At 40.7% G+C, this 27,779-nt stretch overlaps 1 protein-coding gene across 1 annotated transcript in view; it reads right to left on the reverse strand.

Moving 5' to 3' along the window:
- Positions 1 to 27,779, reverse strand: part of rev3l (REV3 like, DNA directed polymerase zeta catalytic subunit) — a 93,482-nt gene that overhangs the window by 19,615 nt on the left and 46,088 nt on the right. The window contains exons 5-13 of the mRNA XM_042503379.1: positions 22,425 to 22,566; positions 20,869 to 20,963; positions 19,538 to 19,642; positions 16,845 to 16,929; positions 11,671 to 11,813; positions 10,118 to 10,246; positions 9,364 to 9,601; positions 7,657 to 7,799; positions 1,674 to 5,517 (exon numbers count right to left, since the gene is read on the reverse strand). Coding sequence (XP_042359313.1) covers positions 1,674 to 5,517; positions 7,657 to 7,799; positions 9,364 to 9,601; positions 10,118 to 10,246; positions 11,671 to 11,813; positions 16,845 to 16,929; positions 19,538 to 19,642; positions 20,869 to 20,963; positions 22,425 to 22,566 — 4,924 coding nt within the window. The remainder of the gene's footprint in view (positions 1 to 1,673; positions 5,518 to 7,656; positions 7,800 to 9,363; positions 9,602 to 10,117; positions 10,247 to 11,670; positions 11,814 to 16,844; positions 16,930 to 19,537; positions 19,643 to 20,868; positions 20,964 to 22,424; positions 22,567 to 27,779) is intronic.

The following is a 27,779-nucleotide window of genomic DNA, read 5'->3' on the forward strand; positions in this document are numbered from 1 at the left end:
TTATCATCATAAATAAACATAATTAATTACTGCAAATCAGTAGAATCCCAGAAGTGGCGTGTTTAGAATAACTAGTGATTTATTATACAAATCCCCGTAGATCGTGTCAATTAGAGCCCAAATGATTTTTGAGGCTGGTATTGATATTTGAGAGATTTAAAAGATCTGACTGATGTATCGATTCCCATTTTGACTTTCTAATATTTTTTATAACGATCCCTTACGTTTGGTTATTTAAGAACTGTACTGAGCAGAACATTTTACAGGTGAAAAATGAACTTGATCTCTGGTGGAAAAACTAAAAAAAAAAAAAACATTTCTTCTAAAACCCATCTATGCATTTACCACAATGCAGTTTCTACAAAAGTTCTGTTTACATTCAGTGTATTGTGTGTCTCCTTCCTTGAATGCATGTCCATCCTTATAATGCATTTACAAAACTTTTTGGGGGGGGGGTATATTTTGCAACCTTCATTGTTTACATCCACACTGGCAAGCTCCTCTCCACTGCCTTTGTTTGCACTAGGGATGTCAATGTTGACTTATTAATTGGAGAGAATATTTTTTACCAGTTACACATGTCAGTCTATAGGTAAATTTTGCTACTCTTCAGTTAAAAGTGCTGCAAGCTAGTGGCGCCAGACATTTGGCAATCACCGCCGATAACACTATCCTGACCCATGGTGACAGTGTTGCTACAGAAAAATTGTGCCCACCTTCAGGTCTCCCACTCCCTGGTTGCTCTGGGAAGTAAGCCGCTTCATAATGAACCGCGTAACCCCTTTAGCATTATTAACTATCTTTTCACTGGTAGCTTTGTTAGCATGGTTAGTACTGTTAGCTATGTTAGCATGGCCAGAGGTGCTAACAGAGTTACCAAAGCAAAAAAGGTTTTACGGCTCAAAATGAGCTGCTTACTAACCAGGGAAACCTGAGGGGAGATTTTATTTGCACCTTGTTAGCCCCGTAAATTGCCAAAATGAGGGGCACCACTAGCTAGCTCCCATGCGACTCGGTTGGTGCACAATGCAAAGCGTCAAAGGCTAGTTAACTAGTGGAGAACGGAGGGTGGGCACTGGGCACTATGTCCACATGTTAACGTGACTAGCCGGCTGTAATAAAAGCAAAAATTTAATCACCTCTAAATGGATAACGCTTTGAAATGTGGCGCTAAAGCTCACTGAGTCATTGAAGTGACAGACTAAAAGAAAAGCACTTCATGTATTTCACATCATTATGCATTCTTCTTAAAAAAGGTTAAGAGGTGTTGGGCTGACAAAAGCAAAATTAACGGAAACTAACATCCCTAGGTTGAGCAATGCTACATTTCATTGCAACACCATCTGTAGATGTATGCCCACTTACTCGCACATGTGCATCCTTATTGACGATATCAGCAAAATGGTACAAGGTACCTTGGAGACTCATTTGTAAAGAAATGGCCCCAAAATACCACTTGTGATCAAAAACTCCACAGTATACTTTTAAGTATGATGCTAATATTGCCCGGTATTATCAGCCATGTTGATGTATCAGTTAGGCTCTATTGTTTACATAGGAGGCTTTTTGGATACATTATCTCTGTATATTTAGTCGAAAACAGTCTATTCATTTTCATGATACCTTAAAAGTAATTATTAACTTCAGTCTGTGCCAACCGTGCATAGTCTTACATTGGTTTCCCTGGTGCATCAGAGGGGTTGCTGCAGAAGGGCTCCTGGAAGGTGGCCTCTGACATCTCCAGGTCCAGCAGAGTGCTGAGGATCTCCTCCCGGCTTGGAGGGGACATGAGAGGCTTAAGAACATGGGCTCCACCTCCTGCTCCCCGCAGCAGCTGGCTTGCCCTCACCTGGGATAGTGAGCTTATGGAACGTGGGGAGCTACTGGGTGTGGTGGATGTCAGTCCATCAATGCCGTCCAGAAGCTCCCCTGTTGGGGAGCCCTCATGTTCGACGAATGACGCAGAGCTTAAAGGCAAAGGTTGGACTGGGTCGAAGACGGAAAAGAGCAGCTCTTTTCTCTCACAGTGAAAGTCTTGGAAGGGGCTGAGTGTATGGGTTTTGCCTAAAGAGAAGTCCCACTCTCTGCTCTTGATTTTCTCAGAGTCAAGGAATGTGAGGTGATTTGATACAGACTCGCCGTTCTCAGGTCGATCAAAGAGGTCAGGGCTGGCAGGCCTTGCTTTGTGCCAGTCAGAACCTTTTTGAAGCTCCTCCCCAGAATCAAGCAGCCTATCAGGTTTCTTCTCTAAGCCAAGTGCCTGAGCAGACACAGCTTCTTGGCTGACATCACTCAGGAACTTCACTGGTAAATTTTTATCAGTCAGGACAAACTGACTGCCGCTGTATGGGCTGGAGAACTCGGTCTGATCTATGGCGTTTATATCAAAGGTGTAGTTGTGCGGGAGCTCTGGTGACAAGCTGTCCTCTATGAAGTTGCAGTTGTCCATGCCTGGTTCTGACAGGAAGATGGGGCAGTCATCTGACAAGTAGCCCTCCTGCTTCACTGAGAGATTTGGCTGAGTGCTGCTCGTCTTGCCTTTCCTGATTCTGGGCTTTTTATCCTTGGGAGTGGCAGATTTTGGGGCCCTGGGCTTCCGTGAAGTGGTAGAGGGAGCTTTTCTGGATTTAGCTGGTTTAACAGTGGGATCCAGTAGTGCTGCGGCCTGAGCTATGGCAGTGGAGTGGCTGTCTGTACCGACCACTTGTAGAGGAAGGGCCTGTCCTTGCTGCCTCTTCTGGAGAAGCTGCTTGAGGACAGCCAAGCCAGAAGGGGTCTCAGAGAGAGTAGGGATCTCCCCGTTCTTAGGGCCTGAGGGTGGGGAGCCTGCTTCTAACTGGGAGTCTTTACGGTCTTTTAGTAAGGGTCTACCAGTTAGAGGAGCTGGAGGAGTTGTGCACTCCTCTTGTGAAGCCTCTGCTTTCACCACAGTGGTCTGGCAACCTTGCTGTTTCATCTGAGCCGGTGCTGAAAAGCCTTGGTTGACCTCCATGATGGAAGTCTCACAGTCCTCAGCCTTTGGTTCTACAGACTGGGCTACTGAGTTAGAGTCTGATGTAGATGTTGGCTGACAACTGCCCTGGCCGGATCCATCTGTGCTGACTGGCTGCTGAAACGGTGGGATGTCTTGTGAGGAACTCTCGGAAGGAGGTAGCTCATCCTCTGGGAATAGGAGCTGGGAGCTCTCATTACTTAAGTCATGGCTTTTGGGTTCCTCTGTCTTCTTTTTGCGAGACTTGCTAGGTTTTGTGGTGGTTGAAGGAGTGCTAACAGTACTTTCGGCTGTATCTTTAGCTTTCTTCTTCTGCTTTGGAGCAGCTTCATTCCTTTGTCTTGGTTTCATTTTTTTGGGTTCCTCTTCCTTCTGAGGCTTACTAACAGGCTTACTTACTTTGTGTTTAGTGTCTGTGGATTTCTTAGGTTTGGCAGTTTGACACTTATTCCGTATTCCTTTGGTTGAAGACACTGTGTGTGACGTGTGAAAAGCAGAACTAAGACACGGGTCACTGAGTGGGTTTATCAGCTGTTCTGAACTCTTAGTGTCCATAAGAGGGTCACTCGGGGACCAACATCGAGGAGGTGTGGAGTTAATCGGGCTTGGGGGTCTATCAGAGAGGTAGCCCAACTCTACCATGACATCTGTGTACTCAGTGTCGTGGTCATCAACAAGCTCACAGTAACATGGCCGGGGGGGCGGCAGAGAGGGTAATATTGGGCCTCTCTGACAACCATTAGTCCTTTTGGCCTTTTCACCCTGTCTGACCCGAGGTTTGGAGGAGTTGCCTACTGTTTTCTTATTTGTGGAGTTGACCTTTGCCTTTCTTTTGGGGTGTTTTTTGGCCTTTGGCTCAGTAACGGGAAACTTGACAGCAGTGGATTCTGGCACCTTGGGCCAAAAATCCTTAAGAGGTGCTAGTTTATTGTACTGCTCAAGCTTGTTTGGCGTCAGTAAGACCGACTGCTCCTCCACATCCACTTTGGACATCTTCACCAGCATGTTCTTCTGTCCTTTGAACCTGTTGATGATAATGTACTTGATGATGATTGGGGGTTCCTTCTTGCGTCGTTTCTGGCCCTTTACTTCCTGTCCACTGGGGACATTAGCCTCCTTGAGCCGATCTTTGACAGAGGCTTGGTTTTTAGAACGAGTAGCACCTGAGTATTCTCCATCTTCACTGTCATAGATCATCTTCCGTTTGACCCTCAGGGAGTATTTACTACCGGGCAGTGTTGAAGGTTTAGTACAGGTGACTTTAGCTGACAATTCATGTAATGGGCTTAACCTATCCTCCACTGACTCTTTAGCTTCTTCAGAAGAACTGGAAACCATGTTGGCAGAGGGCTCTGAAAGTGGTTCTGTCTGTTCATTTACAGACATCTCCTCACTTTCTGGCTCCTCTTTTGTGATTGACCCTCCTTTTTTGACTGACCAATCTTTAATTGGCTCAGCTTCTTCTACTGGCTTATCCTCCAAAGCTGGCATCTCTGTGTCAGCAGTCACTGGTGTAGTTGAGGTGAGGCCAGTGCTATCCTGGCTGTCAGAGGTAGAGCTTTCGACTATGCTTACTTTGCTCCTCTGTCCTGACATACCTAACCTTTTCTTATACAATTTTAGCCTTGATCTACGAGGTTGGGCCTGTTCGAGCTTGCTGCAGGGATCAGACAGCTTTTTGCTCCCAGCTTTCTTCCGATTGAGGCAGTTTGAGAGGATGACGCTGGGGAAGAACTTGTAGTGCGCTTCCTGTTGGGCCACTATGGTCCTCTCTGTCTTATTTTCCTGATAGTCCTCGTACCTGATTTTGAGTTCACCAACATCTCCCTCCTCACTGTCCTGGCCTATTTCTTCCCCCTGAGGATCAAGAAACTCATCCTCCACCATAGGTGATGGGGCTGAGGAAATGTTCCTCAGGATGGGGCTTTTACTGTCCTTCTGGCTCAGTTCCAGCTCCGTCTTAGCTGAGCAGTTTCTCAGCTCGGAGTAACAAAGAGAGAAGGTCCTGTGGTTCTGTAGAATTGACAGACAGTTTGTTTCTACATTCTTTATGCTGCCGTACTTCTTCCCATTTTTGGTGACCTTTCCGTTACCAAATGGGAAACCTTCTAGGTCTGTCTTATCCAAAGCTCTGGAGGTTTTCTTGTCATAGGTGTACAGGGGTCTTATGTCCTGTTTGTCTACGCAGATGGGAGACACCTCAGGGTGACTGGGTAACTTGCACGGGATGGGATGTTTGACTGGTAGGATGTAGGGGATTTCTTTATTAAACTTGAAACCTGTTGAACATTCACTACTGCTGTCCTGGCTGCTTTTGGATCGAAAGTGCTTGTCAATTGGTTGCTCCGTGTCCAGCACATGAACTGGTCTGTGCTCGGGGTGCTTGCACTCAAGGAGGATCTTAGCTGAGGAAGGTGGCTCCAGGTGAACCGTCTCCCCGGAGAAGGGATTCCTTTTCCCAAGCATCTTTTCTGTAACTATGACAGAGGACTGGGTCCTGGAGCCACTATCTGTTAAAGAGGAATCTGTGGACACAAAAGAACAGGCACCTGAATAAGAGTCACCAGCTGCAAGGAATTGATTAAAATCTCTAATTTTCATGTGACAAAACAAAAAACAAAACAAAAAAAACCCCCAAGATTAAATATGATCTTTTAAAAATGTCTTTTAATAGAGGTCACCTGTCAAACAACAATCACTGTGACATGATGTTATCAACCTCCCTCACTTTTAGTGCCACTTTACACTCACCAAGAGGAGAGAAAAGATCCTAATTCTAATGCTGTTCTAATTAGAAATTGGCTCCAGTGGCTCTAATTAGATTGCAAACCTATAGAATGAAATTTCCCTCTGTCTGTTCCCAGGTCTGACATTTAAACAGAGGGAGTTTTATATCCTTCTCCTTTATCCATCTTGTATTAAATGTTAGGAGGTAGCTTGTACCTTATTGACTATTCAAAGACAGCTCTTGTTGTATTGATGATGTGGTTATTACACCATTAGTTATGATGAGCCAGTAAATAAATATCATCTGACATTGGAAGATTAAAACTTGGCTACAGAGTGGATAAGAAATAAAAATACTTTAAAAGTAAAGTGGCGTACTGCATCAATAGTTTACAGAATTATTATAATTATCACTCAGAATGAACCTTAAAAGGAATAAAAACAAAAGGGTTAGTTTTGGCTGAACAAATGTTTTATCGTTATAGTTATATCTTGAAACGTTTTTTTAAAAATGGACGTACATTTAAAAAGTCTCCTTTTTGAAAATAACTAAGATAAGGTAGGATTCTCCTTCCAGTTGCATTTTTTTCATTACAGCAGATATCATGGTATACCTTGCATCCTGTATATCGCTGCAACACTAGTATGCAAGTGTATACAATTTTACACAGTGTGCTCCACAGTGCTTCCCCATTAAATGTACAGACGTGGTGGGGGGATTAACTTAAAAAAATGACGTTATATAGCCATTCCAATATCCTACTATAATTATTCTTCAGCTGTGCACCTCTGTAAATTGAAAAATAGCCTTTTAAATGCTACATTGCTTGTCAACAAACAGTCAAGTGGTAACTTTAGAGGGAATTTTTCCTTGTTTGATTTGATTAATTTGGCATAATTTTGTTTTAATGAAAATTCAACTCCTGGCATTTGCTCCTAGTGTTCTTCATAACTGTTCTGGAAAAAGGAAAAAACGGGAGTTACAGGCGAACCAACTCTAACAGTGATGCATTTTCTTATTAAACTCACGCTGTGCTGTGGATCTAATTTATGTCGATGTGAAAATCCACCAGGTCAAAGCAGTCAACTTAGGGGAAACACTGTTTCCATTTATCTTCATACTATGGCAGTTGAGGTGTTGAGGTGCATAATTTTAACCAAGTTTCAGTGGCCGAACTGTTCCATCAAAACAGCTCAAAGGCGTCTGTTGGCAAACCCAAGGGAGTGGATGGCACACTGGATCCATGTGCCATGCTATGGATTTGACTGCACTGTTTGTTTGAGTATAAAATGGGCTTTTGGATGCAACATGTGAATCAGCTCACTCACTGCTTATGAATTTACAAATATTTGTTCACCTAAATGCTGAGAAGAAGTGGGAGGAAGACGTGGAGACAGACAATACTGCAGGAGCAGGACCACACAAAGAAAAGTGTTCAGAAAAGGGCACATCAACCATAAATTGGACATGGTTTTTGTTTTAAAAAGAAGGGTGCGGACAGAATATATTCACCTCAAATCTGTAAATGTAGACAGTTGTTACCTGAGGTGGCAAAATCTTATCCTCTTAAAAGAGACATGCTCCCGCTCCGAAGCCAGAAGCTCTCACAGTGTTGTGATGTGCTGTGATGTCAGCTGAGCAGCAGTAATACACTCTGCCCTCACAGCTACTGTTAAGTTTATCAAGAGTTAATAAATAATAACTGTAACTCCAGGGAATCAGTTACAATCCCAGAGTCTTGCACTATATTAAATCACAGCTTCCTCATAATGAAATTAGATGGTACAGCCAAAACTTGGTGTCAACCACGATCGTTATTGTGCAGCTGCTGTCAGATCTGTCGTCTGATATCCTTGATGGAACATCAGCAGGGGATGGGAGATAGGCGTTGACGCAAACTGACATTTAAGTGCCGTCTCAGCGCGAGATGACTCACCGCTGCTCTCGTCTGCGGCCCCGTCGAGCTGCGGGATGGACAGGTTGGCGAACAGAGAGTTATTCCCACTCCACTCCATGTCTTCGTCAGAGGACTCCTGCTGCTCGTCACTGAAGCAGTCCTCTGGTTCTTTCACACCGGGCCTGTACACACACACAGAAAGGACAGAAGCTCTGATTAACAATACACACGTACAGCTCACTGTGGACGACCTTCATCTGACTGCTCAGTGTCTGTCACCATAGAATATTTTCTATAGGAAATGGGATTAATTTTTGGCAAATCAGCTGTTGTTTGACATGGTTTTTGTAGTTTAGAGGGGTTATGACAACTAATTACCAGCCCACAGAAATCTGCAGGGTTATATTTTTTTGTCTTACTTTGTGTTAAAAAAAAATATTGTTAAAAATGCACGAAATGTAATTTCAAGATTTTGGAAAAATTGCTTTTTTTTACCATAAAAATTTATTCCAAATTTGAAGAAATTAACATTGATCTTTGACCACCAAAATTTAATCAGTTCATCCCGTGAATATTTAAGTTCCCTCAAGCTGTTCTTGAGATATTGTGTTCACCAAAATAAGACAGATGCAAGGTCACAGTGACCTTGACCTTTGACCACCAAAGTCTAAGCAGTTCATCATTCAGACCAAGTGAACATTTACACCGAATTAGAAGAACGCGTCGGGCCACAGCTATCACCCGAGTAGAGTCATAACAAAATTTTTTCAATGCGTAAACACAAGCAGCCATGCTAGAACCAAAATAAAGTATTCAATCTGTAAAACTATGATCCATATTTAGATATTTCTGATGAAAAAATAATCGGATTGAACTTCAGGTTTGACACTTTACACTACATACTGCTACAAAAACATTCCTGTTCTGTGAACCTTGTCAACCGGCTCTGATCGTCCCTGTTCCTACAAGCAGCAGTCCTAAGGCTTTTGACTTCAGGCTCTCAAAATGAAAATCTTTGAAAGGCTTGTGAAGACGGAGCTTGTAAGGGGAACAGAGCATTGCACTTGACCCTATGCAATTTCCCTTTAGGGCACACGGGATGCTACAATCGCCCTCACCTCGAGGGGAATAAAATCCATTACAGATTGATATTTATTGATTTTTCTTCAGCCTTTAACACCGTCTCATACCACGTATTAGCCCAGAGGGTGACGGATCATTTAGAGCCGGGTCACAGTCTGGTGGGTTGAATAATGGAATTTTTTTGACAGACAAAACACAAAGCATGGAATAATATGAAAATTTCATGTCACGATTATCCAGGCCAAGATCATTTCAGTTCATGGTACTGTCGAGATAATTATCAATACATGTTAAAAACTGAAAATGACACTTCCTTTCACCTTACATCTTTTTGGGGGGAAACCTCACCTGCACAATGAACATTTGCATAATAACTACTCATGGATTTTACCTTGAATTTGGAAGGCTGAATCTCCAGTCTAACAACAAATTAGCCTTTGGATTCTAATAGAGGAAACCACGATCTTGTTGATATCCAACTCTTGTCTGATCTGCACACATTATGGTGTCAGGTTTTACCATAATCCACCTATATTTGTTATTAAATCAGGTTGCTTCTTATACAGATAATACTGCAAAAGGACAGAACAACTGGGTAAAATATTTATTTGATGAACTAAATATCAGCAATTTTTCACTCAAATACAGCAGAGACAAACTTGCCTTGGCATTGGTGAGTTCTCAGGAGCCTCGCTGTCCCACCGCTGGGACATGATCACGCTGAGCTCTGCCTCCACCTTGTCCAGCTCGGGCCCCTCCTCCTCCTCATCACTGTTGCAATGGTAGTTACTGGCACCAGGGACGGACTGGGATTGGGAGTTCTGCCTGATGGGGGTCCTGCAGAAACCATCGTTCTCCAGCCCTGCCAGCAAATCGATGATGGCTTGGTCTTGGCTGCTGTCTGCATGGACAACAAAAGCAAAGACATTACATCAATTAGCTGCAGGCAACAACTTTAATAGCGGCCCCTGAAAAAAATCGCTTAAATCAATCGGCTTAACCTTAAGAACTCTTGACATTTTTTTTTTTTTTTTACAAGCTTTTAGCGTAGGCACTACAGCATCATATCTCAGTCAGGATAAGTTAATAAGTTAGAGAGGATATTAATTTGCAGTTGATTGTCTATTAATGTAGAGTTATAAAAATAACTGATTCTACTGTGATTTGATTATGTCAATAGAATGAGACATAAGAGACGGTTTAATAAGAAAGAAAATGAGGACAATCATCACAGAGACGGGAAAAAATAAGTTGGATCGTGGAAAAAAAGAGATCAATTCATAAAACTACAAAACACGGATTATTGCCAGCAAATTAGAGTATTAATGTTATAAAAAGGGGTTTAAATGAATGTACGATTTAAAAAGATTTTTGAACAAAAAGAAAAAAGTGACTGTAGCGGCTGTGGATATCGTACCTAACAGCGGCGAGTGGCTGGACGTCTGGGAGAGCGGGAGGAAGGTCTGACTGTTCTCCAGGAGACTCAAGATGGCCTCCTCGTCAACAACGGCCTCCTCTGGGACTTTACCACTGCTCCTCACAGAGTCTGGGACAGGGGAGCAGAGAGACAAAAGCACAGTTAGCATCACTGAAACATTACAGGAAAAGAGATGTCAATTAATACACACACACACACACACACACACACACACACCAATGCAGCAGCAACACTGTGGTTCCGCATGAGGTCAATCAATGTGTGTGTGCCACCGCTGTCCAGCTGTTACTCTGTGCCTGTGGGGGCCTTGGTGGAGAGCGCCTGCAGCATAAGCTAATGCTAATCACACAGTGGACTATAGCTGCTATAGAGATGCTTTGAATAAGCTACAGAAACTGTGATTAATCACATTTGGCTGTATGTTTTTTTTTATCCAACAATTTTCTGATTTTCGTAGCGATTCCTGATGAGTAGGTACAAGGAAGGCTCTCCCCAAAAACATCACAAATATTTTCTGACACAAGTATATGAACAAATTATATTAATGATGCCAAGGCAATGGTCTCCTATTCAGAGGTGAGAAAAGGCAAACCTTCAGCTGAACTCTCTGTATTATTAAGTGATGGAAATAAATTACTAAAATTACCAGTATATCACTTGTAAGCTGTATATATAAGCATGGGTTAATAATGTTTGGCACAACTAGCTAGGGTTATTGTTTTTGGCATACTATAAAAAAAATACTAAATGATATTAAAAAAATACAAGTTTAAATCAAACTTTAGTGTTTGACAAAACAATCTAATCTCAAGCTAGTTCAATTTAACCCTTTGAAACCAGTGAGAATTGGTTTGATTTCATTCAAAAAAATAAGGGGAAGACAACAAGCAAAAAACCCAAAAATTAGCCCAAAAAAAAAAAAAAAAAAGATTTTAAAAAATTACAAGAAAATTAACTAAAAATAAACATCACAAAATATTAAATAGTAAAAACAAATAAGAACAATGACCAAGAAAAAAGTGCCAAAAATTAAACAATATATAAATTTTATATCTATGTATTTTTATATTTTATATAAAATTACTATAATATATATCATAAATATTGTACTATATATATTTATATACATTCTTTCTGGACATTTTCCCTATTTTGGTATTTTTTTTGGGTAACATTTTAATAATTATTCTTGCGTCTTTTTAAAAAAAAAAAAAATCAAGGTAAAAATGTCTTGCAATTTGTGGAAACTCACTGCGTTTTATCTCCATGATTTTTTCACGGGGTCGATTAGTTTGCGAGAGGCAACTCAACGGAGCACAAGAAAACTGATGTCAATCCAGGTCTCAAGGGGTTAATACTAATTGATACAGAGAAAAGCTGCAGGAGATTCAAGTTTGACTAAGAGAGTTTTCCATGAGAAATAACTTGACTTTGATTTCTGTCATGTTGTCCACCATACAGCTAAAATTGTTATTATTTCAGCATTGTACCAGCTTAAGCACTATGTATCCCCGGTAGTAGGTTTCCCTCACCTGGCTGGGAGTTCCTGTGCACTTCCACAGCGTTAGCGGGGGTACACGGCAGTCCCTCGGCGGTCAGGGGGACAGAATGGAGAGTCAATGCACTCAGGAGATCCTCTTGGTCCTCACCGTCAACAACAGACGAACTTTGTGTCCTGAGAAAGACAGAAATTTAGACCGTTTCTACATGATGATAATAACAGCTATGATTACACATAATTTTGAATTCTTGAGTTCTTGGAGGAGGTCCTAAGGCTGAGGGATTCTGGAAACAAACACAAACTTGGATTTGTTGAAAAGAAAAGCCTAAAAAACATGATTGCGCCTCAGTTGTGAGCTAAGAAAACTAGTTCAAAGTTTACATCATTGCCAAAAAGACCACTTGTATATCAATTACTCACTCCACATTACGCTTATGATTTATTTTTAATGCATGCTTTTCTGGTGTACGAAGAATCCCAAATGACAGAAGATTCTTGATGAATCGAGGTAAATGGGGGCCATGTATAACAACAGCAAACATCCCTTTACAAACTCTCACACAATTTGTGCAGTATAAACCAAGGTCTCATTTATCCAGTCTCGTGCTCAGTACTTCCCAAATGTGTGCATCTTTGCTTAAACCACACTATTTAAAACACTGCCACATAAAAAGCCTCACACACAGATGAGTAGCATGCCTGGTCATGCTTGCGTCTGAACTTTACTTGTGCATTCCACTGAAATCCCGCCTCAAAGCTTAACTATTGGCCAGGAGCTCTGCTGTCGATCACCCATGCCTGTTGATTCCTGGCCTTTTTGGATTCGCCATTCATTATAGAGACAAGTGTGTAAAACAACATTTTTTCCACAGTTTAAATGTAAAACAGATGAGTATTTGATATACAAATTAGAGCTGTAACCTACTGAGAGCAATGCCAGTCGAATTGGATTCGGCAGTTCAATACTAATATTTTAATAGCTGTTTTGTTTTCTATAAAGTTTTTAAGTTCGAACAGACTCATCGGGACGTTCAGTGTGACAGTGGCATTCACATTTTTTGCACTAGATATCAAACAAAAGCCAGAGACTGTTGTATTAACTGGCTGTAAGCAGTAAATTCACTGCTTCTTCCCCTTACGATACGGTCTCTCTCTCCCTCTGTGCTGCTGCCTGCACATCTGCAGCTGCACAGAGTAGCGTGAAAGTCAAGATCACTCACTCCGCAGCAAAATCCGGAGGCCAAAACGTCCCCAAAAGTACATTGCACAAAACAAAAACGATTGCTCGACTTGAAATGATCACTTTGGCGTTGAAATACTCCTTTAAATTCAGCGTATGCTCAAAAAAAAAGCACACAGATGTAATGCATGCAACACATGAGCGTCAGCTCGGCTGTTACCTGAATCACAAAGCCGAGGACCTTCTGGTATCTGCCCCCGTGCAGTCGTGTTTTATTAGCATCTCTGTAGTGTGGGTCTTAATCAGGGGAAGTGCTCTGTTTACTCTGTGTGTATGTGTACACAGAGGTGCTGTTTGACTGCTGTGTGTGTGTGTTTGTGTGTGTGTGTGTGTGTGTGGGCGGCTGAAAATGTGCGCAGAGTGTCTCTTGTCTGGCAAGTGTGTGTGAGTGCGTGCAGCTAAGTGGTGTGTGTCTGTGTGTTGGAGAGGGAATATGAATGGAAAACGGGCAGGCAGCCAACTCGGGGGTTCTGTATCCCTCCAGATCGCTCTCAGCTACAAGCTGCCTATCACGCTCCCTTACCCATGCTGCCCGACTGCATCGCCTAGCAACTCACCACTTAGTGACTCTGAAATATTGAAATGTAGACCAGGCAGGCGGCCGTTGCTCACAAGTGGAACAAATTTCACAGGAACAGTTGCAAAAAAAAAAAAAAAAAGACAGAAATTGGGTTCCATTTTAGATGCAACTCCTGAACTGATGTAAACCCTGCGTGGAAGGCGGTTTTCCACATCTGATTAAAACAGCAGAGGTTTGAAAATTCAAGCCTAGTGCCCAGGAGGTTACAGGTTTAAATCCCACAATGAGCAGGAAAAACTGAATATGAAATACTCTCAAATACCCTCAAGCTACTGAATCAACCCCCTGTTGCTCCGGCAGACACGCACGGTCAACTTTCACAGCAGAAATTCAAGCTCTGAAACACATTTCTGATGAAACACAGTGAGAACTCTGACTGCGGGCGGCTGTGTGCACAGACAGGTGAAGATGCATAGTACAGTGTCTGAGCCCGGCAGCTGCCCTGAGGAACAACAGAGCACTGGTGGAGGATAAACACTGTACTGCATTTACTGAGGAGTCACAGCCACGCAGCCACCTTTCACTCACGTTAAATAATCAATGACTTTCAGAAGTGATGGATGACGAAAACATGGTTGTAAATATATGAAATCAAGAGTGGTGGAACGTAAATAAGTACATTTTCTCAAGTACTGTAAATAAGTATGAATATGAGTTACTTGTGCTTATATATTTTATTTTCATGCTGCTTCATATTTTCACCCCACTACGTTTCAGAGGGAAATACTGTAGTTTTTACTCCACATCATCTATCTGTCAGCTTCAGGTACTTTACAAAATAAGATTTTTGTATAAATACAATAGGAAGAGTTTATAACATATAATGCTTTTACGATTTAAGTTACCAAAGAATTTATATAAGTACAGCTGCCAACAACTGGTTGATTCTGTCGATTCACAGAAAATTAATTGCCAACTATTCTGTTAAATATTTACATATTTTTCTTCTTTTTTTTTTGTTTTTTGGGGTGTTATTTTTTCTATTAGGCTTCTATTATTAGACTTTTATTAGAAGTTTAGGGTGTGTTTTATTTTTTATAATTTGGATTTTTTGTTTTGCACATTTGGGGTGTTTTTCTCTTTTTTTTTAAAGTCTTTTTCACATTTTTTGGATGTGTTTTTTTTAAAAAAGATTTTTCTGCATTGGGTGCTTTTACTTTTCATATTTTAGGTACTTTTTCCTGATTATACTTTCCTTTTATTTGAGTACCACTTTCAATGTGGGGCTTTTACTTGTTACGCAATATTTTCACAGGGTGATAAGAATACTTTTACTTAAATACAGGATCTAAATACTTCTTCCACTACTGGAAATCAATGAGTTTTTATCAGCTGACATCTTGCAGCTACATGTAGTCCAGATCCTGAAGTTAGGATGACAGCGAGAGAGATTTTACTGCAGTCTCATTGTCATTCAGAGACTTTGTTCTGCCGAGCCGTGTGAGGAAAGGGCTCCAGAGAGTCAGCGTGCACGTGCCTCTGTCTGGCTGTCTCTTAATTAGTCTGCTAGCTAACGACTTTAGAGGCGACGAGGGAGCGAGCCTGGCAGGCGTCAGGAGATTACCGCAGCGATTAACACGTTTCACGACCAAAGCCACGCCCCCCATCGCCGCCTCTGCTTTGATGGAGACTTTTTGAATGATGAATGTGAGAAGAGAGAAAAACAAGAAGGGTGGAAAAGAAAAAGGAAAGATTTTATTTGACTGCACTGAGGAACCCACACCCCATTTAGAAATATTTTTATTTTAACACGTAGTAATATCTGATGAAATGTTTCTGATGAATGAATAGTGAGCTGTAAGGGGTAAAATGTTGCATCTTGGGGTGGAGGCATACTTTGATCTTACTATTTACAAAACTTGACTTAAGACAACTTGTTTTTATGTAATTTCCCCATTTGTTGCCTCGTTGCAACACTGACACTGTGGAGAAAATCAAATAGCGCACATTTTTGACCAAAATGAAATGAATATAAATATTGTGAAGAGATCAATGTATACAATTAATATATTAATATTTACATAATGACATACTTAATGTGGATATAATTACTAAGAGGGTGAAGACAAATAACAGAGCAACTTGAATCTGGTAAGTTTAGAAAATTACATCATTTTAATGTAATGTGGCCTTTAAAACTAGGGGAAAGAATTATGAAATCTACAATCTAGGCCATTTCTAGTTATATTTAACAATATTAATATAATATCAATATAATGTTCAGCTTTAACTGCAATTTCTTGTTATTTATTACCAATAAATTGGTGCTATATGAGCCTTGTGGATTTACTGGTCTAGCTGTAGTCGCAAGCCAATAAGGTAGAGAACCACTTGTCATATTAGGCTGGAGTGGGGTAGGGGTTGGGGTAATCTTTTTAAATATATCCATTTCTGATTGATACATTATCAGTACACCTTAAAAATAATAAAAATAAATAAATAAAATATTTTTCCCCTCACAAGCATGCCATCCACACATGCAGCAGAGTGTTCAGAGAACAAGAGACAGAAGATGGGACTGAAAACATGAAAAAAAAAAAAGCTGAAAAAAGCAAAAAGAAAAGAGAAACTTCCAGCGCTGCCTGCGGTGCCAGGTGAGACCTTGAGAATACAGCAGCAACAACAGTCATGCATAATAGAGTAAGTAAGGGAAAGCCAACAGAGAGGATGTGACAGGCTGTGTGTGAGGACTAACAGAGAGGGACTGAGACAGTCAGGCAGTGGGAGAGTTGAGAGCTGCCAACCAGCTCTTCGTGTGTGTGTGTGTGTGTGTGTGTGTGTGTGTGTGCGTGTGTGTGTGTGTTCCGATCACTCAAGCACCGCTCGACACCGAAATCCCACACTGACCCCCCCCTTTCTCCTCTGTTCCTGTCTGATATCAGAGGTTAGTGAATAGAAGCCATCTGGATCTGATGCAGAGGCACGCACGGCTGCAGAGCCAACTGTACTTTTATTTATAACAGGAAATACTTTGTGCCTGTACATCGTGGGAGCGGGAGGGAGGAGTGTGTGTAACCTCATCGACATCACTTCTTTCTCTCCTTCCCGCTTCCTCCGTGTTACACCCGCTCTGTCTCCACCCCCTCGCTTACATCTGTTCTGACTTTACTTTCTCCATCCCTGCCGTCACTCCCTCCCTCTCTGCCCGGAAGGCGTAGACCGAGAGGCACGGGGAAACTGAGGACATGCAGCGGCGTCTTTACAGTTTCGCACAAAGAATCAGAGATGAGAGCGGCTCTGGCGTTCCTCGTGGGAAATGAGACAAATGTCTAACAATGACTTACAGATACAGAATTAGTCCTAAAACATCTGGTGAGCCACATCGGTCCCACCCCAACTGTCAGCCACCGTGACAACAGGACAGGAGGAGAGAAGAGGAACTTACACGTCAAACTCGTTCTCCTTCAGGATCTCCTTAAATCTCCTCATGAAGATTTTCTCGCTCTCTGTCGAAGTGACAAACCCGCGATCTGGAAAACATCAGAGAGATTGTTTTAATAATGAGTTCATCCTTCCTGGAAACTGACTTTGAGATTTTCCAGTGCTCAAATTCTGCGCTAAAACACTGTGGTAATTGTGGTGAAGTATGCCAGTAGTGGTTGCTGTCAGGGGAGTTATTTCACTTAATCACGACAATTAAAGGAGACTTGGTGCAATTCTAATCTTTTCAATCTTTCTTTGTGACGTGGACATTTACATTTCCTCTCCTGACACTTTTCAGACCTGGAGACCTTGCGTACCTGATATATGTCTACGCTCACATGTTTCATCCCATCACAGCTGACTGCCGTGAGATTATTTATGTTTCCATGAAATATCTTTGTGTGGGGGTGGGGGTGTGTGTGTGTGTGTGGGGGTGGGGGTGTACAGCTCAAAGTCTGGCAGACTACAGTTCCTGTTTGCGGTCAGAGGACAGAGTTGTGTCACCGATCACACGCACAGTTCTAATGATCTCTGAGGTGAGGAGGTAATGGAAAACTCTAATGCCGTCATTTACTGGAAGCAACAAAACAAGGACAGACATAATTCGGTAACAATGAGCTAAACATGATGAAATAATACAGTTAGCCACAGAAGAATTTGTATTTCATTGAAACAGTCAAAACTCATAAAAAAAGCAGAATGGCTGGCACCACTGAAATGAAAACAGCTCACGTTAGCTTTGAACATTTTAATTTTGAAGTTGTTTTCAATTACAATAAATGTGTTTAAAATATCCACTCTCTTTTGGTTTTCTGACCAATAAAATAATAATTTCTTTCAACTTTATTTTCATCATTTTGACCATCATTACTGACAGTCATGATGACATTGTACTAACCAAAGAAACTGCTGAGATCTGGGAACATAAAGACTTTGTTTTATTGTCCATATAAGTCCAATAGGTCAAGAAACAGAAGGTTTTAGCTGAAAGTAAATGCATCCAGAATGTCGGTGCCATTTTGCACAAGAGAGCTACGTGGGCAAAACTAAGGGAAGTACAGGCGGCCAAAGTTCATCCACAACATTGGCAGATTAACCGTGATGGATGTTTATAATGGATAGTATGTGTAATCTTCTCTTTGATGAGGAAAACTTGTGGAGGTCAGTCTCCACCGTCTGGTACGAATGTATCTACTACTGTGTTTGTGCTGTAGTCGGCTACACTCGAACGGAGCGCCCCTTTAGGGCGAGTACTGATGCCTGGAAATAATCTTTACATCTCCAGAACCAGTCTTGTGCAGCGTTTTCCACTAAGACATTTCAGAGTCAGGCTCTGCGATACGGAGAAAATCAAATTTCACTATATTTTTGACCAATTGCCCTGATGTCAATATAGTGGCATTCGTGTAGGGTGCTTTGTCAAATAATAAGTAATGTGTATATACTGGCTTAGTGGATAATGGCAAATCATATCACTTTACTGTACTGCAGCCTTTAAGACACTAACAATAAGACAATATCCAAAATCTGAGGTGATATCTAAATCACAATAGGTATATAGCCCAGTCCCATTTCAAAGAGTCAGTACTTTTCTCATGTAAAACGGCACGGCCGCTGGTGCTTGCCATCAGCCTGGCTCCTTAACAATTTTTTTTTTTGTTTTTTTTGGCACTGTTAGCATTAACTTGTTAATCAAAATGCAATTAAGGTCAGATAATCTGGTGAGAATCGCTTTACCTTGTCAATATGGACTTCAAAACTGTTTTTTAATGAAAAATAATGGAACTGAAAACTTTTGATTGAAAAAATATGACTAATCACAGTTAAAAAAATGTAATTGTTTGCCAGCCTTACTATTTTTTTAATTGTTCTTTTATTAAAATTTAAACTGTTTTTATCAGCGCGGTTGTCGGGCCGGGGCAACTCAATTTCACTGTTGTGTCTGCTGCATGTGACAATAAATCCTCATTGAGTCATTGAAATTTCAGCTAATTCCACAACACTCTTACAAATAAGTTTATTTAAAACCCATCTGATTCCTCTTGTTTCTTACCCCCATTGGACTTCTTTCAAGAATTGTTGCCACAATATCAGAATTTAGCAATTAACCCAGTGAGAACAATGTTACTATTCAAAAAGACTAAAATGATGCCTCAGAGGATAGGTTTTGTGAAACTACTTCTGTCATTGTCAATCAATATTTTGAAAAGAGCCAAACTAACAGTTACTGTTTCTGCTAAGAAGTACTGTGTTTTTATCAAAGCCTGATATATTTCCTTCTTCTGTGCCACAGAGCTCCACTGTTGTCCAAAAACTATTAAAAAGACATCAGTGAGTCACAGCATTACACTGTGTGACTAGAGCCCAGTGTGGATTAATCCGCTGCTAAAAATAGTCCCCAACAAATGCACTATTTACTCTTATTTCAGAAAATGTACCTAAAAACGACAGTAACCTGCTGTTTTGTGTAATAATTTGGAACATCTTGGTCTTTACATGAGATTTGTTGACAATAACTAAAATTCTCATCAAAACCTAAAGCAACTGTAAGGATTTCTGGCACCTTTACAATCAGATGACATAATTTCTGTCAGCTTCCTTTGAAAGAATTCGAGTACCAAATGATCAGAGAGTTTCCGCTGTGGCTGTGCTCACCTTGTGACTCAGGTGTTTCTATCTGGGAGGCCTGGTTCTTCTCTCTCCTCCTCTGCTTCTCGTCCTCCCAGATGGCCTGCAGGCCGGGGTTCCTGCCGATCTGATCTGGACACAGAGGAGAGTCACAGCACAGTGTGTCAGCTCATCATACTTTATTGCTGTCTATACAAAGAGTTTTTAACCTAAGACGGGCTTTTATGTCGTGCAGAACTGACGATTAAAAAGCGACGCCAGATTTAACCATAAAGGTCACCCCATCAATACTGTAGTTACACTTTCATCAGTGCAGTTTTAATACACTGTTACACAGCAGATGGAAAAGTATGAGTCACAACACGAGCTTTGCCTGCCCTGGAGTGGCCTCTCCTTTCCTTTCTCCACTCTTTAAGGCAGATGCTTGTTGTGGTTTATGATTCTGCATTCAGCCTGATGTAAATCAGAGGGACTCGCTGCATTCTTACAGCCTCCGTGCGAGTTAAAACACAAACAAAACATTCAGCAGAACTGGCTCTCTCGGGTTGACCTGAGGGCCTCATCCTGCTCTTGTAAAGCTGCACCAAAAAAAAAAAAAAAAAAAAAAACATCTGCACTCCTGTGGCTTCAAATACCAGCGAGCATTTACCCGCTGGAGAAAAGTTTGACTTTAATACCCAGAAACCATGTGCTCTTTTATTTAAAACGATGCCAAGCTTTTAGCTTTGTTGTCATTATGTGGTGACTCCTCTTCCTTTTTCTGATCCACGTGTTTTTTTTCCACCATGGCAAATACAAGGACAGGCTTTCTCTTTCACTCACAGACTAAAATAAAACACATCCAGATGTACAAACCCTTTAAATACTGAAAACTGCAACAAAGAGGCCAAAAACAAAGTCACTAAATCCTGAGATTTCTGCACATTCTGCACAAAGATGCAAAACCAAACAGAAGCGATAGCTGCATCTGTTGTGGGTGTGCATGGCTTTGTCAGATAATGCCGTCTGCTTTACGGGTTTTGTTCACTTCAGTGGAATATCCCTCCCATCTCGGATTCCCTCATCTCAGTTAATCTCTTCCTCACCGCTCCCCTGTGATGGGAGGTGTCAGGTCAGCTCCACAGTGTTTGTGTTTGGGGCTGCAAATGGATTTGACGCGTGGAGATGATCGGAGGGAGGCGCTCCGAGCAGCTGCGTTCTATCAGTCGTCTCAGCCAAACGTGCTGAACCTTAAACACTGATGATTCAGCAGATGATCTTTAACCTTTCTCTGCTGTCTTAAGCCCACAACTGTGTCAGAGTGACCTGAAGTACTGACAGGTGGAGGGGGGGGCAGCAGGTGGGGTGAGTGATCTTACTTTCAATCTCCATGCGGTTGAGAACATCCACAGCCACAGCATCAACCTCCAGCTCACAGGTGCTCTGCTTCTGCACCTCATCCAGGACCAAAGAGCTGCAGGCAAACACATACAACAGGACATTCGTAAAGAAAAGTTCTACTAAAATGATTCAAGAGGTCCTACGGGAAATTCTGCTGCACAACCAGTTAAAAATGTTTTTGTTTTTTTTCGTACGATAAAAGAAAGTTTGACTTTTGAACCTTTTTGTTTTATGTAAGGCAACATTTTATTTTATGGTGCATAAGCCAAAAGAGGCACGGAAAGCTAAATGATTATGATACTAGACATACCACCATGAGGTTGCACGGCTCTGCACACCAGTTAAGTTGCAGTTACAGTTTACATCCATGACTGTGAAAACATGGATGCTTCGCACACATCTTCACCCCCAGCAGCACAGAAGATCTTAACAATCAACACAGTTTCAAAGTGGATACCCAAGGTTCTTGAGTTATGGCTAAAAACACGTTTTATGAGGACACTGTGACCTTGACCTTTGACCACCAGATTCTAATCGGCTTATTCTTGAGTCCTTGTGGACGTTTGTACCAAATTTCAGGAAATCTTCTTCAGATATTGCATTCACAAGAATGAGACGATTGCAAGGTCACTGTGACTTTTGATCACTAAAGTCTAATAAGCTCATCCTTGAGTCTACTTGAACGTTTGTGCAAAATTTGAAGAAATTCTCTCAAGGTGTTCTTGAGATATGTTCACAAAAATGGACCGCATGGCCAATCAGAAAACATAATGCCAGCGCCAGCGCCGAGGCATTTAAATGGGATAATTAAGATTATTCTTTGTTTATCATTTTCAGTTTTGATTATTGTTATGTTACCTTTTTATTACATACAATAATGAGACAGGAGGACTGGTAAGAACAAGAAAAAACCTTACATCAGCAAATTTCAAGTAAATTATGGGGTGTTATGGCCTGTTTTCAGTTTTCACTGTGGGGACATTAACTCACAGTGAAGACCAGTTCATAATTTCCACCGCTACATGGACATCTGAGTTCAGTCCAAAATTTTTGACCATGTAGACTGCATTATTTGCAAGTGCACCAGCTGTACATGCTCTGGTTACAAATCTCTCATCTCTGGCATCAATGAAATGTACTCCCCGTCCCTAATCTTGTTCTTGGTAAGCGGTCGCACTTTATATTTTCTCTTTTTGCGATTTTCTTGTTATTCAGCCAAAAACAACAAACAGTGGAGCTTGTCTTTCTGTCCAGAGACTGCCATTGTTGTGCATGTTTCTTCTGCTTCTTTTTATGGCTGTTGGCAAACAACCGTTACGGTGCATTATTGCTACCAACTAAAATGGAGAGTGGATGGTAAATGCACGAGTGTGACCAGAAGACCAGAATGACGCAAACCCTCAGCTGTAGAATGAATGGAACCAGGTGCACATCAGCTTGACCTGAACTGACTGCTACAGCTGCCCATAGTATTAAAAAAAGATGTCTGATATTTAAAAGCTGATGCAGCAGAGGCTGTGCAAATGGGACTCACCAGGGTATGGCGTTCTCCTCCCAGCGGACAAATGTGCCCCCCAGGGTGCTGTCGTTGAGTTTGGAGGTGATGGGGCTCTTCCAGGGGCTGATGCTGGGCCGACTGCTGGGACTTTCCCTGTCTGGGGCCGCTGGTGCGTCTTCTAGAAAACACACACAGACACACAGTAAAAAGATGTCTGGTATCAAGAGGGAAGTACGACAAAAAAAGCATAATCATCACTTGTTTTCAAATGGGAAATATCTAACATGAACAGTATGTTTTTGTGGCAAATATGAGTGTAAATATAAGTCTGATTAGTTCACCATTTGCATATATGAATGAGATGAATGTCATCTCAAAACTATGGGTCAAAGTGTAAAAAAAAGTGTCAAAGGGACAGATAACAATTTGAAACCTGAGTCAATGTGGTGCTTGATTGATTTCATGAGGAAAAAGTACAAGAAAATTACCTGAAAATGAGTAAGAAAAGAAAAGAAATCCAACAAGACAAACAAGAACCAAAAACTATTCCGTGACATAACGTTCAATATGTCATTATTATTATTATGTAGTTTTCCCTAGCTTATAATTTTCTAAATCTTTCTTGCAGTTTGTGGAACATTTCTTACCAAGCTGTCCATTTACCAGGACTTAGAAAAGTCCACAAACAATTTTGATTATGTAATTTTGATAGTTAGCTGTACATTTAGTTTTTCCCTAACTTTTTTATTTTTTCCTAAGACATTTATCCCTAGCTGTTACAAAATATTTCTTTTAATCTATTTATTTCTTGCAATTTGTGAAACATTTCTTACCACGTTGCTTCTTGCCTTTTCCACCATGTTTTTTTTTTAAAAGGAAAGAAAATTGCACTAATTTAGCTCAGGATTATAAGGTTTAAATACTTGTGAAGGGCATCAGAAAGCAGCACAAGAAAAGCAATGTTGCTCCAGATTTAAAAGGGTTAAGACCAAAATCAAAAACACATATTTCTCCTTTTTCCTGTAGCGCTATTTATCAGTCTAGATCGTTTTGTTGCGAGTTGTCAGATGTTGTTGTGAGCAGTTTCAGTTAGGAACTATTTTTTTCTGTCTCGTGGTCTGAATGCTCATGTTTCCCGCCCGGTTGGACTTCTTCTGCTGTTGGACAGAAGTACATGAAGTAAGACAATAGTCCTTGAAACAATGCTGTTAACCAGATGGGCATAGGTACACACACACTGTTGTTTAGTCATTTCAAGGACACACTCCTTGTGGTTTTGGGTGATCCAGCTGTGCGGTGGACTTCAAAACACATTAAGTCTTCTATTCATCTGAAAGTAGCCTATTTTACCAGTCCACTCCCTTTTATCGTTCTTCTCTTTATCCCAGATTAAGAACTTGCTTTCAAGTGTGAGCTTGAGGGGAGAAGAAAATGTAAACAGGTGTACTTATTATTGGGGTGTTTTAGTTTTCTTTGTTGTTCAGGGCATTGGAGCCGTCTTTCCATTGATTGCATCAGTGTAAAGGTGGATCAAACATGGGAACCCTGCTTTAGTCGGAGGGGAGTCAAGCGTGAGGACTTAAAAAAAAAAAAAAGGAAGTTTATTAAAGTCAAGAGTGGAATTTCCTGTCCTGAATCATTAAGGTGCTCACATGTGAAGGCTGGGAGTGTGTGTCAGGAGGGGAAGAGGGCTGATCAGCGATGATGAGCGGGGGTCTGAGATTAGGACTAAGCTGTGATCAAACAGAGCTGGCAATCAGGGGTTTAGCCTCCATCAGGAGGAAGTGGAGTTGGGCCTGTGAGAGTCAGGTTCAACCCAAAATCTGAGGAGGAAACCCTAAGTCTGCCACTCCCACTGGGAGGCCCAGTGACTGACTGTCCCGACTTTTAAAGAGTGAGAACATGTTTGAAACATATTATTACCCCTCTATGATACCATGTCGCTTCTAGGTAACAAACCCATTTTTTGTTGTTTACACTTACAATCTTGTTTTATGTGGTGGTTTTTATAGAAATACACATCTTCCAGATATTGTATATAATTTATCATGTAGTGATCTGGCCTTTGTCATGACTTGGACTATGTTAGGTGCTCTGCGATCTATTTACAGTTTGCTTACCGAAGCTAACAATAGTCACTATAAGATACGGGTCATACCAGACCAGGTTAAGCTGTGGTGGCAAACCCTCTGAGTGTATATTAAACTGAGACATGGTGTGTTTTACTTTTTTGGGAATTAAATTTTTCATTTGTAGGAGGAAGAAAGAAGTTCCACAGTCTTGATTTAAAGCAACAATATTCAATATATTTACATGATTAATGGATCTAATGACTATGTGTAATGTATGAAAGCCCATTTTCAACAATGTAATGGTTAAAAAAAAAAGATCTGGTAAGTCTTTATATTGAGAAACGTCCTCAACTTTGTTTATCAAATTTCTTCTTAAAAAATCTTCTTAAGTACAAGTATCTTAAAATGACTGAGTATCTCAAAATTCTGAGTTAGTATCTCAAAGTAATGACTTGTTTTAAAATAAGGAGAGAAACAACACCTGGTCCTTATCTTGAGAGTTTCTCATTATTTTGAGATGCTGACAAATTAAATATATATATCTGGGTGAAAGAAGAAAGCCCTCTTGGAAGATAATGAGTTAAGTTTTTTTATCACCCCATTTTCCTGGAATTTAATGTGTGAAAGCACAGGCTGGATAATGTACAATTCATAGTCAGTCAGACTCAGATTGACGCTTATTAAGAATGGCTATTTATTGGTATGAAGATCGTAGTCTGCTATGAATTGTTAGGATTTGTGATTGAATTATAATTCTGTGCTTGGCCTAATTTTTGTTAAAAGGTTGAAAATTGTGTTTTTCTGTACTCTGTACTGTGCTAACTGATAAGATGAGCTGTTTTGTTTGTTGTGTTTATCTGTAGTATTGTTGTTAGTGTGTATGAATGTTTGTGTTTGTGGAGGAAGAATACCCAATACCTGTGCTGGGGGGAGGGAGGGAAGGAAGGAAAGAAAAAAGACAGAAAAAAAAGAAAAGGAAGATGTTATTTTGAGAAAATGTCCTATTTTAATGACTAACAGGATTTTGTTGTCACTGTGGTGGGAATGGGCTTTTATAGTAATGCAAAAGGAGGCCGCACATAGCGATAAACCCACAGATAATTATCACCCAACTGTGCATTTCCCCTCAACTCTACAAAGTGCTTTAGCTTTCAGCTCAATGTTAAGGTTTTAATATGCAACTTTGACACAAATGTAAGTTAACTCTCACGGCTCTCAGTAAAATAGTTTCCAGCCACAACAAGCAGCTTTTTTAGTGAAAAAACTCTGATGAACCAATTTCGCACTACATGCCCAGCATCTAAAGGCTGACCTTTTAGCAGAGAGTCACATCTTTGCAGTAGGGGAGATGGTAGAGACCAAATCTGAGTTAAATGAGAATAAATATTGGTCTTACATTTGTCAGGTTGCCAAAAACACAACCCCAAATAAATACTAATGTTCTCTGTTAGATGTAAAAACTGTTTGGTCTCCAGTAGCAGACAGACACTAACCATCAGTTTGTTTTGATGCTACAGGGGAGATGAAAATGGATTTTTATACAGCTGTGTACAGAGTCAGAGCCAAAATTAGACAAAAACAGCATCAGCCTGGCAAATATACACAATATTTTGTTAACATTTCACAAAGTGCTGCATGCAATTTTTGCCTAGTATTTGTCTTATGAATCAGAGTATTAATCCAAAGGAAAGGAATAATAATAATAATTTTACAAAGTAATTTAAACTTAATTTCAATAACTGCAAAATTAAACACAAAGCTGAGTGACTCTGCTGGACTGACCCTCCATCAAATCAACTTTCTCGACCCTTATGTAAATTATAACTGACCTGTTTTCACTGTTTTTACTTCCTGTTGTTGTTGTCATGTTGGTGTTTTTTTCAGTGGTCTGTCTTTTGTCATGCAATAAAAAATAAATAAATTTAAAAAAAGAACGTTCTTAGTCATAACTGGAGAACATGCAGTTCATCTGTGTGTCTGTGTCGTCATTCTGCAGGCCTGAAAGAGCTCCACAGGACACACAAAATTGAGCGCGCCTTGAAACTGCTAAGTGCCTACTACAGACACACAACATCTGCTTGTTTGTTCTTTACCGTTCTCACACCTTTTGATTCAGTTTGTTTAAACGATCTCATGTACGGAAGAAGCTCCTTGAATGGTTGTCAGGAGGCAGTCTGCATGGACTGTACTTCACTTTTGCCTCCTTGGTGAGCAGCAATGAAAACAGCAAAAATGGCTAAAATGAACCCGCGAGAGACGGGGTGACCAAAGAGGGAAAAGACAGTGTGAGTAAAGCAAGAGAGAGGAAAAAAACAACACAACAAAACCTGCTGAAAGAAGCAAGAGGGCAAAAATGGAGAGAGTTCTCCAAAGACAGAGGCATCCTGAGGCTGACGTGAGCTCAGGGATAATTCGATATGACACGAGGCATGGCAGCCGTCCCCTGTGTCTGCTCTCAGTCCCTGCTGAGCCAGAGGGAACAATGCAGCGAGCGGGAAGATACCCAACTCTGCCCACACTGTCCAGCAGAGACGGAGAACCGCAGCGTGTCCTAAGAGACAGCAGAAGCCATCTGCTCAACAACACAGGGGACATTCCTGCGGACACGCGTAACCTGAGAACTGCCCCAAAGACAGAGGAGGTAGAGGGTTGGGTATATGTCTACTTAATTAATATTTATCAGCTTATGGTTTTGTTTATTCATCGGTCCTATTGGACAAGCCACATTTAACCCTTTGAAACCTGGATCAACATCAGTTTTAAGTATTTATACCTTTGAACCCTGAGTATTTATTTTAAAAACAATTTGGCATGAAATGTCCCACAAAGCGCTAAAAAATGGTTAAGGTGACGAATAAATGACCTGAAAATTAGCTTTAAAAAAGGAGAGAGAGAGGGAATCATCAAATAATTATCAAATAACAAGGGAAAAACTTCAAAATGTTTGTTGTTATTATATCACTTTTCTCAGCTTATTTCTCCTGTTCATGTTTTTTTACTTTTCTTTTTTGTGCTAATTTCAGGTTATTTCCTTGTAGATTTTCTCACTGCCTTTTTCCATGCTTTTAGTGTGAAATCAAGCCAGTATGTTCAGGTTTTAAAGAGTTAACCCTTTGAAACCTGGATCGATAGCTCTTCTCTTGTGCTTGGTCAGATGCCTTTCACAGGTATTTAAAACTGTGAACCCTGAGCAAATTTGTTTGATTTTATTTTTTAAAACATGGGAAAAAAATCAAAATCATCCTAGAGACACATGCCCTGCATATTATATTAACAGATTTAGTAGATTTAGAAAATTATTCAAAATAAGATATGGAAA

This window comes from Plectropomus leopardus, chromosome 16 (assembly GCF_008729295.1).
Source record: "Plectropomus leopardus isolate mb chromosome 16, YSFRI_Pleo_2.0, whole genome shotgun sequence".
Lineage (NCBI taxonomy): Eukaryota > Metazoa > Chordata > Actinopteri > Perciformes > Serranidae > Plectropomus > Plectropomus leopardus.